The sequence below is a fragment of the Pipistrellus kuhlii genome, unplaced genomic scaffold (assembly GCF_014108245.1).
Source record: "Pipistrellus kuhlii isolate mPipKuh1 unplaced genomic scaffold, mPipKuh1.p scaffold_m20_p_16, whole genome shotgun sequence".
Taxonomy (NCBI): Eukaryota; Metazoa; Chordata; class Mammalia; order Chiroptera; family Vespertilionidae; genus Pipistrellus; species Pipistrellus kuhlii.
The window spans coordinates 10,401,799-10,420,162 of NW_023425471.1; the positions used below are offsets into that span (position 1 = coordinate 10,401,799).

Genomic DNA, 18,364 nt, shown 5'->3' on the forward strand with positions numbered 1-18,364 from the left:
GGCTTCACAAGTAGCAATCTGTGATCAAAGTGGCAGGATTTTTTCTGAAATATTAATGGTATGTATGCTTTACGACAGGAACAAACCATTGATCTGATTTTCCTCTTCTTACTTACCCCCCTTTTTAACAAAACATAAAACAAAAACTTCTTGATGTGGAAGTTGAAATTAAGGAATATACTCTGTTGATCTCTGCCGCTCCCCCGTCCCCAACCGTAGTATTCATTTATTTTCTGTTATGTTGCAGTATTCTGACAAGTCCCTGTACACCCAGCTGTGCTTTTACCGGTACATTTTTGATGTGGACTGTGCACTGGAGAAACTTACGACCGATCATGAGAAAGGTACGTTAAAATACTGTAATTACCTTGGAAATTTGCATCATAAAAGCCAGACCTACTGTGTCGGGCTGTTCACGCAGCATCACACTGTTGTCTCCGAAGCAGGCCGTGGGGGCCGTTGTGAGCACAGGCATCACCTTCGTGAGGGCTACTAGCGTAGGAATCCCCGGCCTTGGCTCCCACAGTCTGTCTCATATTGTTCTCTATTAAAGCAGGGCGTTGGGGGAGGAGCTGTACAAAAAGGACTCTTTAAACGCTATATTTTGAAAATGCTATTTTCAAAAGAGTTTAGTAATTGTAATAAAGTAAGCATAGGCACCGTGATCATTGCACCTGCAAAAACCAGATATTACCGCAAAAAAATTAGCCCCGGAGTGTGTCTCTGCTGGTCCCTAAAAGCCTTTGAAAGAGAGGGGTGGAGTGGCGCTCTTTATTGACTCCATCCTACGAGAGCATGTGGGTACTGCGGCCCCGGTGATCAGCCGCTGTCTGTAACCCTCACAAGTCCTGCAGGCACTGTGAGGCGTAACGGGTCCGGGAAAAGCTTTGTTACATAACTTAAAGTATTTGAACATGTCATAAGTGCGTGTTTTCTTTCCTCCTACCTGAAAGTCACATTGACAACTTTTCTATTACCTGTAAAAAATAAAAGAGGCAGATTTATACATCTTTCTTATTAGTTACCTACAGAGTGTTTATGTTGTTTGTCAGTGAATATCAATTCAGCATTTTCTTGGTCAGTGTAAGGGCTGGAGGCATACAGAAGCCTGCAATACTGCTGGATTTCCACAGAATCCCCATGCTGCCCTTGATTTGGGCTTATTTTTTTTTCCAGTTCTAGTCATAATGGACTTCCATTTTTCCATCAACAAGAGGGGCTAGAGATTATGGTTTCTAATGTCTTGACTTCCTGGGTTTCGCTGTCCTTGAATCTAAAACCTTTGGGACTGATAGAGGAGTTGGTTCTGATATTTGAGTCTTGTCTTTAGCTGTTCAACAAGAACTTGGGCGATTTCCACAGCATGTTGTCAGCGAGATTCTATAGAGAAAAGACTTCTTCTGTCCATCAGTAACTACATTTTCAAACTTTCATGGCTGATGTCTAGTCCATGTTTACTTGCAGTATCATCAATAGCTGCTTCTCTTTTCACCCAAAGACGTTCCCTTGAGGCTAAGGTGTTGTGAGTTGGGAGGATTAAGGATGAGTACATTGTCAACTTCTCCCCCTTTGCTTCTTTCTGAATCTAGCCATCCCAGATTGTTCCCTAGATGTTCTCAGACTCTGAGGGGCTAGACTCCTCTTCCAGATATCTCTAACATCCTTATCTGAGGGGCTGAATCAGTCTCAGGATCAGCAGTTTTCAAAAGTCTGGTGACTCTGGGAGACTTATAGGAGCAATCTGGAAAGTCACTAGAGACTTACCCCAGCTTCTTAGAGAACATTAAGAAATGCACATGTCGCCGAAACCGGTTTGACTCAGTGGATAGAGCGTCGGCCTGCGGACTGAAAGGTCCCAGGTTTGATTCCGGTCAAGGGCATGTATTGTACATTGGTTGCGGGCACATCCCCAGTGCGGGGTGTGCAGGAGGCAGCTGGTCAATGTTTCTCTCTCATCAATGTTTTCAGCTCTCTATCCTTATCCCTTCCTCTTGGTAAAAAAATCAATAAAATATATTTTTTAAAAAGAGGGAATAGAGCAGCCACTGGAAGCTTCTCGCTTGGCAAAAGGGAGCGGTATTGATAGAATTTGTACACAGGTGATTTACTGTCATTTGCTTTTAATAAATACACTATCCAGAAGTTCGGGGCCAAATGGCACTAAGTAGATTATCAATGGGCTCTTTTGCATGTCAGCAGGCTAAATAAAATATAAGAGAAGGGTACAAATTGTATGACTAATGGAAGGAACTTCACAAGATGTCCCAGAGCCTTTTGTTTTATTTATGGGATTTTAATTATTGAAGCCTTTCTTCTTTGAGCTTCCCTCTGCTTCTTTATTATTCCTAGATTTTAGTTTAGGAATGAGTGAATTACCTGAAATCTCCTTGCTCAGGGTGTTTTCAGATCCCTCAGTAATATTTTGTGGCGTTAGGATATTTGTTAGTGGTAGGATATACACTGAAATACCGGGTCATGCTTACCTGTGGTTCTACCAAGTGATATCTGAAAAGCTCTCTCCTAAGAGTCACCGGCAGCATATAAAAATCTAAATCCATGAATCCTACCCCCAGAGATTCTAATTCAGCTGTGAGGTAGAGTTTAGGAAGCTCAACTTTTTTTTAAAAAGTCCCCCAGACAATTCCAATATATAGGGAAGTTTGAAACCCCCTGTCCTGGGCACTCTGAACATATCAGTTGAATGGTTTCTAAAAGAGAATTGAACACAGGTAGAAGTCCACAGGGAACAATTGGAGAACAAGAATATTCTTATAGTCATTAGGGGAACAGTCACATGGGAAACTTCCATAAATGTTAATTAATTTAACATACCGTATTTTTCGGACCATAAGACGCTCCGGACCATAAGACGCACCAGTTTTTAGAGAAGGGAAATGAAGAAAAAAAGATTCTGAAACAAATAGTGTCCTAAAATATTTTATGTGCATTAAAACCCAACATCACAGTCATAAACACATGTAATCAACCCTGTAAAGTAAACAGCAGCATTTAGAACCATTTTAGAGCCGGGCAAGCACACAGAGACCACACAGAGCCGGGCAAGTAAAAAAACTTTTTTTTTAAAGTATATGTGTAGGCTATATTTGGACCATAAGTCGCAGGGACTTTTTCCCCCCAATTCTGGGGGGGAAAAGGTGCGTCTTATGGTCCGAAAAATACGGTATATACAACTCACTTCTCACTTTATAAGTTGGGGTGAAATTGCTTTCTTCTGACTTGATGTTCAAGGGTGATTTGCTATAAAAATGAGTTGAGCCCTAGCCTGTTTGGCTCAGTGAGTAGAGCATCAACTTGTGGACTGAAGGGTCCCGGGTTCAATTCCGGCCAAGGGCACGTGCCTGGGTTGCAGGCTCGATCCCCAGTGTGGGGCATGCAGGAGGCAGCCAGTCAATGATTCTCTCTCATCATTGATATTTCTATCGCTCTCTCCCTCTCCCTTTCTCTCTGAAATCAATAAAAATATATATTTTTTAAATGAATTGAAAATCTGTGGGATCTGGAGGGCAAATATATTTATTCAATTTGGACCAAAGCCAGGGCACTAGTACATATCACCGTCAGAAGTCCTGTGAAAAACAACAGTCCTTCCACACAGTTATGTTATTGAGAATGGATTCTAAGTATTATCTGTAAACAAGTGCCCTGGCACTGGCGTGTGAAATTTTTACTGTAAAATCTCCTTTACTGTCTGTCAGTAGCAACCTTTCCCTTCACTGAGATTGTCTTACCATTTCTACTACAAAGCCTGTGTTTTAAGGGTTGCACTTGGATGGTGGTTCGTTGCATTTTTTTTAATATGTTTTTATTGATTTTACAGGGAGAGGGAGAGAAAGAAACATCAATGAGAAAGAATCATTGATGGGCTGCCTCCTGCATGCCCCCTATTGGGCAACCCAGGCGTGCACCCTGACCAGGAATCGAACTGTGACCTCCTGGCTTATAGGTCAACACCCAACCACTGAGCCACACCAGCCAGGCCTCTGAATGGTAGTTTTAATTTTTGTTTGAAACTTAGCAATTCTACTTGGGAAAAAACACAAATTATTGGAAAGAGGTTTATTTATTTTTATGGTGTAAAGTAGCTCTTGTCAAAGCTTTTTCCTATGCTTGGCTTCCAAACAAAGGTTTACAGGCCATTAGCCCATAATGTGAGTTGACCCCATTTGGTATTTTCCCCTTTTCTTTAAAATGGTAAAGAACTGTTATTCACTTTAGTGAAGTGTTTACTGCCTCTTCACTGTAACCACATAACATTTTAAAAATCTTATTTCTGTGGGACTTTGGCATTATTATTGTAACTGCCGCAGAATGTACACAGATGGCATAATAGATCCAAAGGAAGTTTTAGGGAACATAGTGGCAATGTATAAAGTAAAAATCCATTTCCACAGCGGCAGCACATTATAGTCCCATTTAACCGTCTCATCCCATGGGGCCTTGGCCTCAGTAGGAGTAAGTATACAGTTTGGGGGAGACATGAATCGGTTCAAGTTTTTGCCCAGTTGTTTCAGTTAAGTCTGCTTTAAAAGTGCAGGAGGAAAAAGGAACCTCTTTTCTCAACGGAGCCTTTTTTATTTATTCGGCACCAGTAAAAACAATACCTTACATATCCTATTATGTGTTCAGTGTCACCCCAGATGTCAGAGGGGCAAAGGGGGCATTGGAGGAGCTGAGCGTCATGAAATAATTGACCATTGGGGACAGGCAGATTCAGCAGGAGCTAAGTGTGATAAACTGCCAATCTGGTCAAATTTTGTTTTAGAAGTAAAGACAGGGAGCCACTAACTACGTTTTTCAAGTAGATTTTATTTTTAGGGCCGTTTTAGGTTCCCAGCAAAAATTAATGGAAGGTAGGAAAATTCCCCGTGTACCCTTTTGCCCCCACATATACACAGCCTCCCTCATTATAAACATCCCCCACTCGAGTGGGATATTTGTTTGGGTTAATGAGACTGCATTAACACATAATCACCCACAGTCCATAGCTTTCCTTAGGGTTCCCTCTTGGTGTTGGACATTCTGTGCATTTGGTCAAATGTCTCCACCAGTTATAGTATGTTTCATTTTGTAAGAAACTGCCAAACTGTCTTCCAAAGTGGGATTATACCATTTTACTTTCCCACTGACAATAAGAGTAACTTTTGCTCCACAACCTTGCCAGCATTTGGTGTTGTCAGTGTCCCAGATTTTTGGCCATTCTAATAGGTACAAAGTGATATCTCATTGTTGTTTTATTTTATTTGATACTAGAGGCCTGGTGCACGAAATTCGTGAATGGGGGTGCGTGTCCCTCAGCCCAGCCTGCACCCTCTCCAATTTGGGACCCCTCGAGGGATCTCCGACTGCTTGTTTAGGCCCAATTCAGGTAGGATCAGGCCTAAACGGGCAGTCGGACATCCCTCTCACAATCCCGGACTGCTGGATCCCAACTGCTCGCCTGCCTGCTTTCCTGATTGCCCTAACCGCTTCTGCCTGCCAGCCTGATCACCCCCTAATCATTCCCGTGCCAGCCTGATTGATGCCTAACAGCTTCCCTGCCAGCCTGTTTTCCCCTAACTGCCCTCCCCTGCAGGCCTGGTCCACCCCAATTGCCCTTCCATGCAGGCCCGGTTACCCTGAACTCCCCCCCTCTGCCAGCCTGGTCACCCCTAACTGCCCTCCCCTGCAGGTTTGGTCCCTCCCAATTGCCCTCCCATGCAGGCCATCTTGTGGTGGCCATCTTGTGCGTTGGAGTGATGGTCAGTTTGCATATTATTCTTTTATTAGATAGGATTTTTAAAAAATATATTTTACTGATTTTTTACACAGAGAGGAAGGAGAAGGGATAGAGAGTTAGAAACATCAATGAGAGAGAAACATTGATCAGCTGGCTCCTGAACACTCCCTACTGGGTATGTGCCTGCAACCAAGGTATATACCCTTGACTGGAATCGAACCTGGAACCTTTGAGTCTGCAGGCCGATGTTCTATCCACTGAGTCAAACCGGTTAGGGCTCGTTGTTTTAATTTGCATTTCCCTGATGACTTGTAGGATGTGGAACATCTTTTTATATGCTCTTTTCCATTTGTGTATCTTTGGTGAGGTGTTTTTGGCCCTTTTTTTTATCGGCTTGTTTTCTTATTGTTGTGTTTTAACAGTTCTTTGTATATGTTGGATAATGGTTCTTTGTTGTTATTACAATGAATTTGAACTGTTTATGTTTTTTTGCAAATATCTTCTCCCAGCTTATGGCTTATGTTTTTATTCTTGGCCACTTCACTTTAGTGTTTGATCTTTCCTTATTTCTAAACACTTTTTTCTGTTCCTGTTCTCTTACTAGCTGCTTAGTTCCTCTTACTCTGTGCCACCTATTTGTAGCAAGATGACATATTAGTTTGCTAAGGGTGCCATAACAAAATACCACAGACTGGGTGGCTTAACCAACAGAAATGTATTTCCTGACAGGTCTAGAGGCTAGAAGTCTGAGATAAGGTTTTGGAAGGGTTTGTTTCTTCTGAGACTCATTGGCGTGTAAAGGGGACATCTTCTCCATCTTCACATGGTCTTCCCTCTGTATGTGTCTGTATCCTAATCTCTTCTTTTAAGAACACCAGCCCTGTGGGTTTAGGTCCCACTCTGATGACCTCATTTTAATTTATTGTAATTACCTCTTTAAAAGCCCAGTCTCCACAGATATAGTCACATTCAGAGGTACTAAGGGGTTAGGACTTCAACCCCCAATTCAATATGAATTGGTGGAGGAACACAATTCAGCCCATAACAGATGGTCTTCGTGAATTGTTTTCTATAAACCCCTTTGAACATGTGGCATTTGTCTCTGCTAGAATTGAAATGCCAGGATTTAGAATTCCGTGTTGAAGAAAGGAATTGGAGCTACATTATAAAGGTTAGCAAAAAGATGGTGCTTTAACCTTGGCCGTATGAAAAGCATCTGGTAGGAAGCTCAGTTTCTCAATGGAGTCTCTTCAGGTCCGACCCGTTTCTTGTAAAGGGACATGAGCAGCTTAGAGTGCCGTTGCCTGCTGAGCAGTGCCTGTCAGGTTGCTCTGCTCCTCCCTCCTCTCAGCCAAAAATTTCAGTCACTTCCTCTTTTGAGCTTTGTTCTTACCTGCTTGCTTTACCCATATTTTTTTCTTAAGCTTTTCGATTTCTTGTTCTTCTGTCCTTTCTTTATGCATCTGTAGACATTTGTTGTTTTCATTAGTGTGACCCAGGACTAAGCTGTCCCTTTGTAAGGTACTTTGTAGTTCTTGTCATCCTTTCAAATGTCTGTTATGGGTCCTCTCCACAAACTGCCTTGTAGGGTAGCAATGGATTGTGCCCCATTGTACTGATGAAGAAATTGAGTTATGTAATATAACTTCCTTTGCATTCTCATAGCACCTTGTGGGTGAGTGCCCTTCTCATAGGACTTATCCTGTGTCCTGAATTGTTTTGACTTCCTCTTCCACTGAGTTCATTGGGGCACAGGGTTGTATCTTATTATCTGTGCTTTGCCCATTGGAGCCAGCTCACTAAATTTTGGTGAGAGAATTCTTAGTGGAAAATAAGGCCACACAAGCAATTAAGGATTTTGGAGGAATTAGTCTTGTGAAGCAATTCTGTCTATGAATGGAGGGCAATGCGCAGTAAAATTCTAGAACCTCCTATATTGCTTGGCTTGACTCAAGTGTGCCATGGATTAATGCCACAAAATGTCTTTGGCATTTTCAGATTTAATATCTGCCATTTCAACGCTTTGTGGGTGACATAGTATCTCTCATTTTGCTGATGCCGCATTTGAATTGAAGCAAAAGAATGTGAAATCCCTTAACTACACAGATACAGGGCCCTGTTCTCTGTTCACCATCAGCTAAATACATTCATGGAGTGGTAATAATTGTCTTACTTTGTGGAAAATAGGGACCTAAAAGAGAGACAACAGCTAGTATGAAAAGTGAAGGAATCTTAAGAAGTGATTTTTTTTTTAGCCAGAAAATAAGTTTTATGGAAAAGTCATATGGTTTAGTGTACATGGGTATTTGGAGCTTTCTAAAGGTCTCAAATAAGTCCCATTGAGTGTTAAGGATTTCTACTTTATTTCCTGAACGGCTAACATGAAAGCAGGAGAGTTTTATTATTGCTAGGAGTAGTACTGAAATAAAAGTAGCAGAGTCCTTTCTAAGCCAGCTGACATTCTTAGAATTAGAATTTATTTTGTTAAAACCTCACAAAGCGTTAGAAAGAAGCCTGTGTCAGAGCCTATCTGGTCCAGTTCTTTTATCGCTTTTTTAAGCCCCTGGGTTAGTCTATTAAAAAATTGTTGTTGGATTTTAGAAATGAGCCTTTTCTCTGTTTTTAATAACTAATAACACGTGAAACACACACAAAAACAATTCACACCTATCAAATACATACGGTAGAAAGTCACTTAAGCACCAATTTGTGCTTAAAATCGTATTTTTTTTAATAATTGTGGGAAGATTGTTTAGAAAAATAAATTTTGAAATGGGTATCAAATCCTATTTTCCTTTTTCTCATTTTCTTGCAAATAAAAAATGATCTGAGGTTTGTTTTGAATTACTCCTTTGATTAGCTTAAGGGAATTTTTCTCAGAGGGAACTAACTAATGCTGCAGTTCAGAACATAATTAGCTGTCTGTTTATGGCCGGGAAGTGATTGTGGAAGCACAAAGAAGTTCCCATGATCCTGGGCTTCTGGGGCTTTTTGCTGTAGATGTTATTGTTAGATATACATAGTTTTAATCTTCAATGGCTTAGGGTAGTGGTCGGCAACCGAGGCTCGCGAGCCGCATGCGGCTCTTTGGCCCCTTCAGTGCGGCTCTTCCACAAAATACCACGGCCTGGGCGAGTCTGTTTTGAAGAAGTGGCGTTAGAAGAAGTTTAAGTTTTAAAAATGTGGCTCTCAAAAGACATTTCAATCGTTGTACTGTTGATATTTGGCTCTGTTGACTAATGAGTTTGCCGACCACTGACTTAGGGGAATACAACATAATGTTATAGTCCAAAACTAAGGAACCGTTATGATTCAAATTTGTAGTTTATATGCAAGGTGGAAAAATTAGGAAGAAACACTCAAATTATTTATAGTTGTCATCTCTGCATGGATTATGATCTTTATTTTCTCCTTTATATTTGTATGTACTTCCTAAATTCTACTATAATCTGAGCATGTATTGCTTTCACAACAAGAAACAAATTATAAGCTCTGAAATTTTACAAAGAAATACTTTACTCAACTTAAAATAATTCTTCAAATAATTTACCAGTTGAGGGAGAAAAGCACATACAGATGACCCCACACCAGCTTTTTTTTCTCCATGCCTTCCCCCTCAACCCCCAAGTCAAACCTCAGGCCTTGTTATTCCACTGTGATCAGTAAACCAGCAGCAGAGGCATCACCTGGGAACTTGTTAGAAATGCAAAACATCAGGCCCTCCCCAAACCCACTGTATCAATATCTGCATGTTAACAAATTCCCGGGTGATTCTTGGCACATTGAAGTTTGAGAGGCACTGATCCAACACACTCTCCCATCTTAATACCTAAGGCCTGGTACTTCCTTCAACTTTACTCACCCCTTGCTTTGAGATACCCTTGTGTGAAAACTTCAAAATGGCAAATGTGCAGACTACAGAAGGCCTACCCAGGTTTAAAGTAGAGTTGGTATGACAGTCTGGTCTTTTAAAATATATTCTGTGATTAAGCTTAAAAAGGTAGCGGCCTAAACTGGGCCTGACGGGGGTGAGGCAAGAAAGCATGAGTTCTTTAACTGGAAGGAACGAGGGAGAAGTAAATGAGGGTTTTCAAAATGCCTTTCAGCTTCTCAAGATTAGTGGCTTTTAAAAGAGAGACCCAGAATGCATTTCTGCATCCACTTCATATGAGGGCCACTCTGTATTATATGTGCCCAGAGGCAAGTTTCACCCACTCACCACATTCTAGCTACATTGATATAGCTCCTCTGTAAAGATTTCAAGGCATTAAACTAAATTTTTTTGGAAATGAAAACAAAATTCTGTTGTTTCTTATTTTGCTACTAAAGGGTTTACTTCGGAATTGACTTTTCCTGGTGTTGCCGACTTTTCTGTTTTCATGCTCAGAATAAGAATAACGAAGGTGACATTTTTCAGTGGCAACATGGAGCCTCTTCACGTGGCTTTGTTTTCCTCTCTGAATACTGCCAGTTTTGTTTTCAATTAAAGATGTCTTTACTTGGTGACAGAAGAGAGACTATAGTTTTCCAGGAAATTTTCACTGGAGTTGCTTTGCCCGTAAGTGTAGGTTCTGTACATTTTCTGTTTTCCTCTTTAAGATAGCTAAAGTAGTATATAGCCCTAACCGGTTTGGCTCAGCGGATAGAGTGTCGGCCTGCGGACTCAAAGGTCCCAGGTTCGATTCCAGTCAAGGGCATGTACCTTGATTACAGGCACATCCCCAGTAGGGGGTGTGCAGGAGGCAGCTGATTGATGTTTCTCTCTCATGGATGTTTCTAGCTTTCTATCCCTCTCTCTTCCTCTCTGTAAAAAAATCAATAAAATATATTTTTTTTAAATAAAAAAATAAAGTAGTTTATAAAAGTTACCATATATTTGGGCAACGAACTCTGGGTTCTAATAAGGTGCCTTTCTTTAAGCCCATTTCTGTGAATATACACTCAACCTTTGCATGATAACATGTTACTAGTTTTATAAAAGTCCTTTTCCGTTTTGTCTTTTCAGTGGGCAGGTTACTTGTCCCTTTTGTAGTGGCAGGTACGCAACACAAACAAGGGCACCAGTGACGCAGTCTGTAGGTGATAATTCCATGGTTGATGGTCTTCACCTGCAAAACATTTTTTTTAGTGCAGAAAATTGGGAAAACCTGGTAATATTTTTTTCATGTACATTTAAAAAATATACTCCTGTCACCAATGAGGAAAAAATATTAAGCAATTTTCAAGCAGTTAGACCATAATGCGTGCTAATCACTTTATTTTGAAGAAAAGCATTTTTTAAACAGTTGAGCTAGTAAATTTACTTTTAAAATGTATTGTGCTTACACAGTAGATGGTTTTATTTCCATGATGTTTTTTACTACATAATTACACATCTTAATTACATAATTACTATCATAATTATTATGTAATTGCATGTACTTCCACTAATTACAAAATCAGGAAGTGTAATGATCTAGTAAAAACTTTATGAAATTTCATGCACTAAAATTACTTGAAAGGCTATTCCAGTGGTCTACTGGAAGGCTTTCCGTGGTTAGCTTTCCTCCTTACTGTAGTTTAGAGATTGAACCCAGAGGCCAGTACAAGGACAACAACCATAAACAGAGCAGCACTAAACTGAATGTTGTGATATAGGTAAGTTGGCCCTTGCGCTTTATGAATTAAAGCCAGGAAGTGCTTGAATTTTTTTGTGATGATGGAACGGTGATGAGAATAATATATTATGTTTGATAAGGGTATCAAAGAAACTTCCAGTAGGAAGGGCAGTTCTTTCTTAGGAAAGAAAACCTTAGTAGAATTGACAATCAAGGTATTTAGGTTACAAAACAGCCAGGCCTTCTATAATTACATAATATGAGTAGCTTATTTAACATATCTCTGCCTTTAAAAGCAAAATAATATTATTATTTAAAATCTTGTTTTTTGCCAAAACCGGTTTGGCTCAGTGGATAGAGCGTCGATCTGCCGACTGGAAGGTCCCAGGTTCGATTCCGGTCAAGGGCATGTACCTTGGTTGCGGGCACATCCCCAGTGAGAGGTGTGCAGGAGGCGGCTGGTCGATGTTTCTCTGTCATCGACGTTTCAAGCTCTCTATCCCTCTCCCTTCCTCTCTGTGGAAAGTCAATAAAATATATATATATTTTTTAAAAATCTTGTTTCCTTAGTTTGAAGAGGGCTTTTTTTTTTTTCCAGTTTGTGTTTATTTACTGATATAGGAGCAAACATATCAACGGAGCATAATTTTTTTCTCCTGCTACTTGATGTCAAAAGCAGCTTTTGAGACATAAACGTACATGCACAAACATGTAACATCAGACCCTAAATAAACACAGAAGGTTTAATTCAATAAAGCTATGATGCCTTTACCATTCAAGACGACATGCAAATTGCACAGTAAAACAATAGTCATGACAGCAAATTAGATATGACATCTAAATTACACTACAAAGAGAAATACCAGAACCATTTTTGGTCTGTAGGAGTCTATTTTAGCCCATGTTTAAAACCCAGTCTTTATTGTCTAAGTAGGGTAATGTTGTATAAGACTAATTGGAGAGCTTGGTTGAATTAATTGCAGATTAATTAGGAAGAAAGGGCTTATAATACTCGTGGCAAAAAGGAGAGAAGATCCTTTAAGTATCATGATAGAACGTGCTATAAGTCTTAGGAATAGTAAATTATTGTTATTGGTATAACATCTATAATGCTCTGTTCTAACATGACCTAAATAAAGGTTTAGATATAGTTATACTAAATTTTCTCCTCACAATTCATGCTTTTCACTTTTGAGTCAGCTACTTAACATGTATATTAGTTACTTCTTTTAAAAATGCAGTCTTTTTTTTTTTTATATTTGACACCTTAATTCTTTAATTACAACTCCAAGGTGGTAACACCAGAATCATAATTTTGCAGAGACTTGAGTAAAGTGATATTTGTGACGGAAGACTAAAGGTCTGTAGTGTTAGGAGCAAATGACATTCCTTTTCTTTATTTCTTTTTTTTTTTTTTTTTTTTTTTTTTTTTTTTTTTTTTTTTTTTGCTAAAATCTTTTCTAAAGAAGCACACTTTATGGTTTTATCACTTATTGACTTTGTGACTTTTTCACACCAGCTAAAATTAGTAATAAATATGACTTCTAAAAAGTTCATGAAAGATATGAAAACACAACCCCACTTTCTTTAAGCAAAATGGAGAATTTGTAGTCATCCAGAATTGCCTTGTGCTCTCAGGGATATTTGGGATTGAAACACGTTTAGTCTAATTCTAGTGTTTTTCTGTAGTGGTTTGAGATTATTCTTAAATTGCATATCCTTTTCCTCTTTGGAATCTTTGCTTAGCTCAGAATTTAGTATCTCCATCATTTATTTGCCTTTACTCTGTTCTGATAACATTTCTTTTCAGAAGTGTTTATGCTCCCTTCATGAAACAACACTTACCTCTTATACATCTTCTTAATCTTTTATTTTTGTTTTTTACCAATTGTGTGTGCCACATCAGAATAGCCTTTAAATTTTCAAAGTTTAGTGTTTTGCTTGGTCTTCACCTTTCGAATTACAGTGCAGATTTCATTTTTGAACGGACTTAATGTTTAAACTGACTGGGGTTTTGTTTTATTTTCTTGCTTTTCATGGAATGTAGCATATGTTTTTATTATCCTCTGTAATTCTTTAAATTTTTAAACATTATATAAAGGAATCACCCACAACTTTGGAAGTTTAATTGTGTCCTTGTGGTGTCTCCAGCTACTCACTAGCCCCAGGCCCAGATCTGGTGTTGATTTGCATGCGATTAGCCAGCGCCCATGTATTATTTTATGCTGTACTATCATGTCCATATGATGGGTGCTACCCCTCATATGCAGAAAGCACGCATCATCAATTTGACCCATTTAGAGTCGTTTGTCTTATAGTTGTCATGAATTTATTCAGATCCATCAGAATTTATTCTCTTACCTTGTGGCCAACAGGACGGTAGCTAGACTGAATTAGTAGCCTGTCATTGAGTTCAATTGAATTAACATTGATTGCATTCTCTCCGTTAGAGGCCCTGGGAAACCTTTATCCCCTTAGCGTGCCCCGCTAGCCTCGGCACCTCCCTTAAAGCTTAGGGCTTAACCCAGCTGTGGTCACAAAAAGATAGGTTTGCCGGCTATTTAGAGACTAATATGCTTTTCTCGTTTTAAGAAATCATCGTAAAACCTAAATTGAAAATAGGATTTCTTTTAAAAACAGGTCCGTGTAACCCCGGTTTTCTCTGTTTCTCCCTTCTGCACACCCTGCTCCCCCCCAAATTAATTCAGCCTGTGTTTGTTGAATAATATGTAAAGGACACAAGTATAAGCAAGACCTGGCTTTGGAGGTAATAATAGTTCTGATTGTTCCTTATTCATGCATTCACCTCTAAGCACCTATTCTTTCTAGGACTCTGTTCTTTGTGGAGAACATTCCCATCCATTATCTTCTACTTTTCCCATTGGGTAGGGGCAGTTGGCATTTTTCAGATGAAAAAACAACCTCAAAGAATTGAAATGACCCTCCCGAGGTAGCAAAGCTGGGGGTGTGAGAGCCCAGCTTGCTTTCTTCTGTGTCACAGCTGCCTTGTTCTTAATCTGGTAAGCAGGGAAACTTCAACCTGAAGGACTTAAGTCTAATGCAAGGGAGTGGCACGAAGCGCTGTGAGATCTCCTCGTACAGTTGAGGGAAGGCGTCCTGGTGGAGATGGACTCTCAGGCCTTGAAGAATGAATAAAATTGTACTAATGAACAGAATAAACTGACGAACCAAAGGTCCAGAAGCATGACTGACAGATCTCAGAGGGGAGGGGTTGGGGGGACAGGAAGAGATTAACTAAGGAACATATATCCATATATGTATAGCCTATGGACACAGACAGTATGTAGGGAAGGCCTGGGGGACATCTGTAATACTTTTTTTCCTTCTTCTGTTGCTTTAAATATATTTTATTGATTTTTTACAGAAAGGAAGAGAGAGGGATAGAGAGTTAGAAACATCGATAAGAGAGAATCATCGATCAGTTGCCTCCTTCACACCCCCTACTGGGGATGGGCCCGCAACCAAGGCACACGCCCCTCACCGGAATCGAACCTGGGACCTTTCAGTCCACAGGTCGACGCTCCATCCACTGAGCCAAACCAGTTTAAGAGTGAATGATCCCGGCAGGTATGGCTCAATGGATACCTGTGGCATCCCGTGGACCAATAGGTCGTTGGTTCTATTCCTGGTCAGGGCACATGGCCAGGCTGCGGGCTTGATCTCCAATAGGGAGTGTCCAGGAGGTGGCAGATCAACGTTTCTCTCTCGTCATTTTCATCTCTCCCTCTCCTTTCCTCTCTCTAAAATCAAGAAAAAACATATTTTAATAAAAAGAGTGAATGAGATTTTTTTTAATTACCATTTTATTTATTTTTTATATTTTTTTATTGATTTTTTACAGAGAGGAAGAGAGAGAGATAGAGTGTTAGAAACATTGATGAGAGAGAGACATCGATCAGTTGCCTCTTGCACACCCCCTACTGGGGATATACCCGCAGCTAAGGTACATGCCCTTGACCGGATTTGAACTCGGGACCTTTCAGTCCGCAGGCGGACGCTCTATCCACTGAGCCAAACCGGTTTCGGCTTGAATGAGATTTTAATATGCACAGATGCACTTAGTTTGAGAGTAAGTTTTGTCTTTCTTGATGTTCTTTCAGTGCCCTATTGCCTATCTAGCTTTTATAAATCAAAGACCCTCATTTGACAAATGCATGATGATTTTAAATCATATTTGAGTTGAAGGTGTAATCAAAAAGTGCTTATTATGGCACTGGCCTATACAAAGCTTTCAAACCAAGGCTGCAGGCTGGAAGGCTGTTCTCTCTTCACTCCGCACCATACCCACTGGTGCCACTTTCAAAGAAGTTGACTCCATCCTGTAGGATACATCTGTCAGGAGTGTGTTAAAGTGTTTTCTTATGTTAAATAATTTAACTCAGAATATGATAATGTAAGTATTTTGACACAAAAACGTTACATACTGTGATTTATCCACTTATCTTAAAGCAGATGTCTTTAAAAGAAAGAAGTACGATAAGACAAAACAAAACAGGAATAGGAATGAAAAGGGATGAATGACAGACTGAACTAGTTTTATTTAGAGGATAAAAATAAAGTCCTGCTAGCATTATGACCATAAAATATAAAAATGTTTTTACTTGAAGCATGATGAATTTTTTTTCTATCATATGGCAAACATTTTGACTAGTACAACTTATTTATAAAGTAATTTTTGTTGCTAAAATAATTCGCATGTTTTATTCGTATGTTGTATATTATTTTGCCAAAAAAAATGTAGATGCTGAAAAGTCAGTAAAATCCAAGGTAAAAGAGAAGGTCTAAACCTGAGCCCATTTTCTGGAAATTATTCAATAGCGCACAATCTGGTCTCTCGGTGAAGGCTCTACCACGTTTAACAAATGCGCCACAGTGAATTTATTAGTATGCTACAAAGAAATTTTCAAAATAATTAAGACTAAACTACACTTGTCAAAATAAATGAATGAAATACAATCTTGAATCATCCTTCTTCGCTTATTGCTCATTTGCATAATTCAGTAACTTACACGGGAGTCTTGCCGTTACCGGTGAGAATTAGCAAGGTTCTGCCATTCCTTGTTGCACGGGCAGAATTGCACCGCCATGCAATTAGCTATTCGAGGCATGGACCTACGGGAAACACCAAAGAGCACAGCAGAATCTAAAGAGACAAGGCAGGGGATCTAAAGACAAGAGACAATCAAAGACACCCAACAAACTCAAGCTGGTAGACCACAGGGAATTTTGAATGAAGCCTCTTAATTTATTTTGAGAATAAGAAATCAGTAGTATGAGAGAAATCTCAACAAGATTAGCTGACTAAGCCTACTTAAAAAAAATACCTCTATAGTGCATGGTGCGCCAGGTTAACCACTCGTGTTTGTTAGTCTGTATACAGCTCAACAAATAGCCGGCAAGGCCTTTCATGGGCATATAGTGCTTTCCATTCAGGTTTTCTCTCTTTGAAGGAGGTCATTTATATCAATGAGATCTGGAGATGCAAATTGCTCTCCCTATAAGTGAGGGGTCATTCCTTTCACAGCAGACTTGCTCATCTCTTTCATAGTGGTTTTGTTATTTTTCTACTGCTCCCAGAGGAATGATGGGAACACCCCAACCCCTGTTGGGCCCCCATCTAAGTTAGTCTCCAGATCTTTTCCCTGCGGTTCTGTAAAACTTTTGTGTGCCGATCTTTGGGAACAAAACAAGCTGCTGGCAGCGGCCTTTAGGCCTGAATCAGGAAATTTTTTTCCTTCCTTCAACCTGAAATATCTCTTCAGATTTGCCTTTTTCTCTCACCTGATTCTAAGGAAATCTTTTTTTTTAAATATATTTTATTGATTTTTTACAGAGAGGAAGAGAGAGGGATAGAGAGTTAGAAACATCGATGAGAGAGAGACATCGATCAGCTGCCTCTTGCACACCCCCTACTAGGGATGTGCCCGCAGCCAAGGTACATGCCCTTGACCGGAATCAAACCCGGGACCTTTCAGTCCGCAGGCGGACGCTCTATCCACTGAGCCAAACCGGTTTCGGCTAATTCTAAGGAAATCTATTTGTCATTGCAGCAGAATGCCACTATAACATGCTAAGGCATGTGGGGAATTCTTGGGAGCAGTGTCCTGAAAATGTCATTTTTTGACTCCCAAATGATAGAAGCTCATAAAAATGAGAGGAACAGAAAAGGAAAGGGATCGACTTAAGGTTAGCTCAGAAAACCTAACTTCTGATCCCATTACTGAAGTGGAAGGAAAGATAATATTTATCTTTTGCCTAAGCTTTTAAAGAATCATACAAACATTCCATAGGTTTTAGCCTCAGTGTTCAGGAGTCTTAGGAAGAAGGGGTTTTAGTCACACTGTTTGAGCACTCTGTAAATATTTGTTGTCTTGTTCCTTCTGCTAGCATTTGTTGAGCAACAAGGGCATTGACCTGGGCTCCTCAAAAGAGTGGTTAAAAGCCCCCCCCCTCTCTGTCTCGTCAGAAAGTTCAAGTTTTGGCTTTCCACCTCTTGCTAGATAAATAACTTTGGGATATGTGACTTACCCTCCTGCCACCTGATCTGTACAGTGGCGATGAGAGGAGCACCTGTCTCATAGGGTCTAAATTAAACAGGATAATATTGAAACAGTGATATGTAAAATGTCTAGGACAGTGCCTGGCACATAGTAAGCATGCAAGCATGCAATAAGCGTCGGTTGGTTTTGTTACTTCTGAGAATAATGTTTTGTCCAGTCCATTTAGTGTTATGGTTACTGTATCTGAACTGGTTTCTGTAGCCTCTCCTTGGCCATGTTTTGTTCATATTTGTGTCTCCAGCATCTAGCATAGCACCAGGCATATTTAAATGGTTGGTTCTTACCCACTGAATGGTTACAGTATGAAAAAAAGCATGGTCCCTACTTTCAGGGAGCTTAAAATTGATCTTGATAACTGTTTTTAGTTTTCTTATCAAAATAGCACTTATGTCAGAAGTATATTAGAAAGGATGAATTTATCCTCATTCTTAATAATAATGGAAGGGGTT

General features: G+C 39.8%; 1 protein-coding gene across 1 annotated transcript in view; it reads left to right on the top strand.

Moving 5' to 3' along the window:
• The window catches only part of POLA1 (DNA polymerase alpha 1, catalytic subunit), a 310,112-nt gene that overhangs the window by 245,091 nt on the left and 46,657 nt on the right, over positions 1 to 18,364 (top strand). The window contains exon 36 of the mRNA XM_036439656.2: positions 248 to 344. Within this exon, the coding sequence (XP_036295549.1) occupies positions 248 to 344 (97 nt within the window). The remainder of the gene's footprint in view (positions 1 to 247; positions 345 to 18,364) is intronic.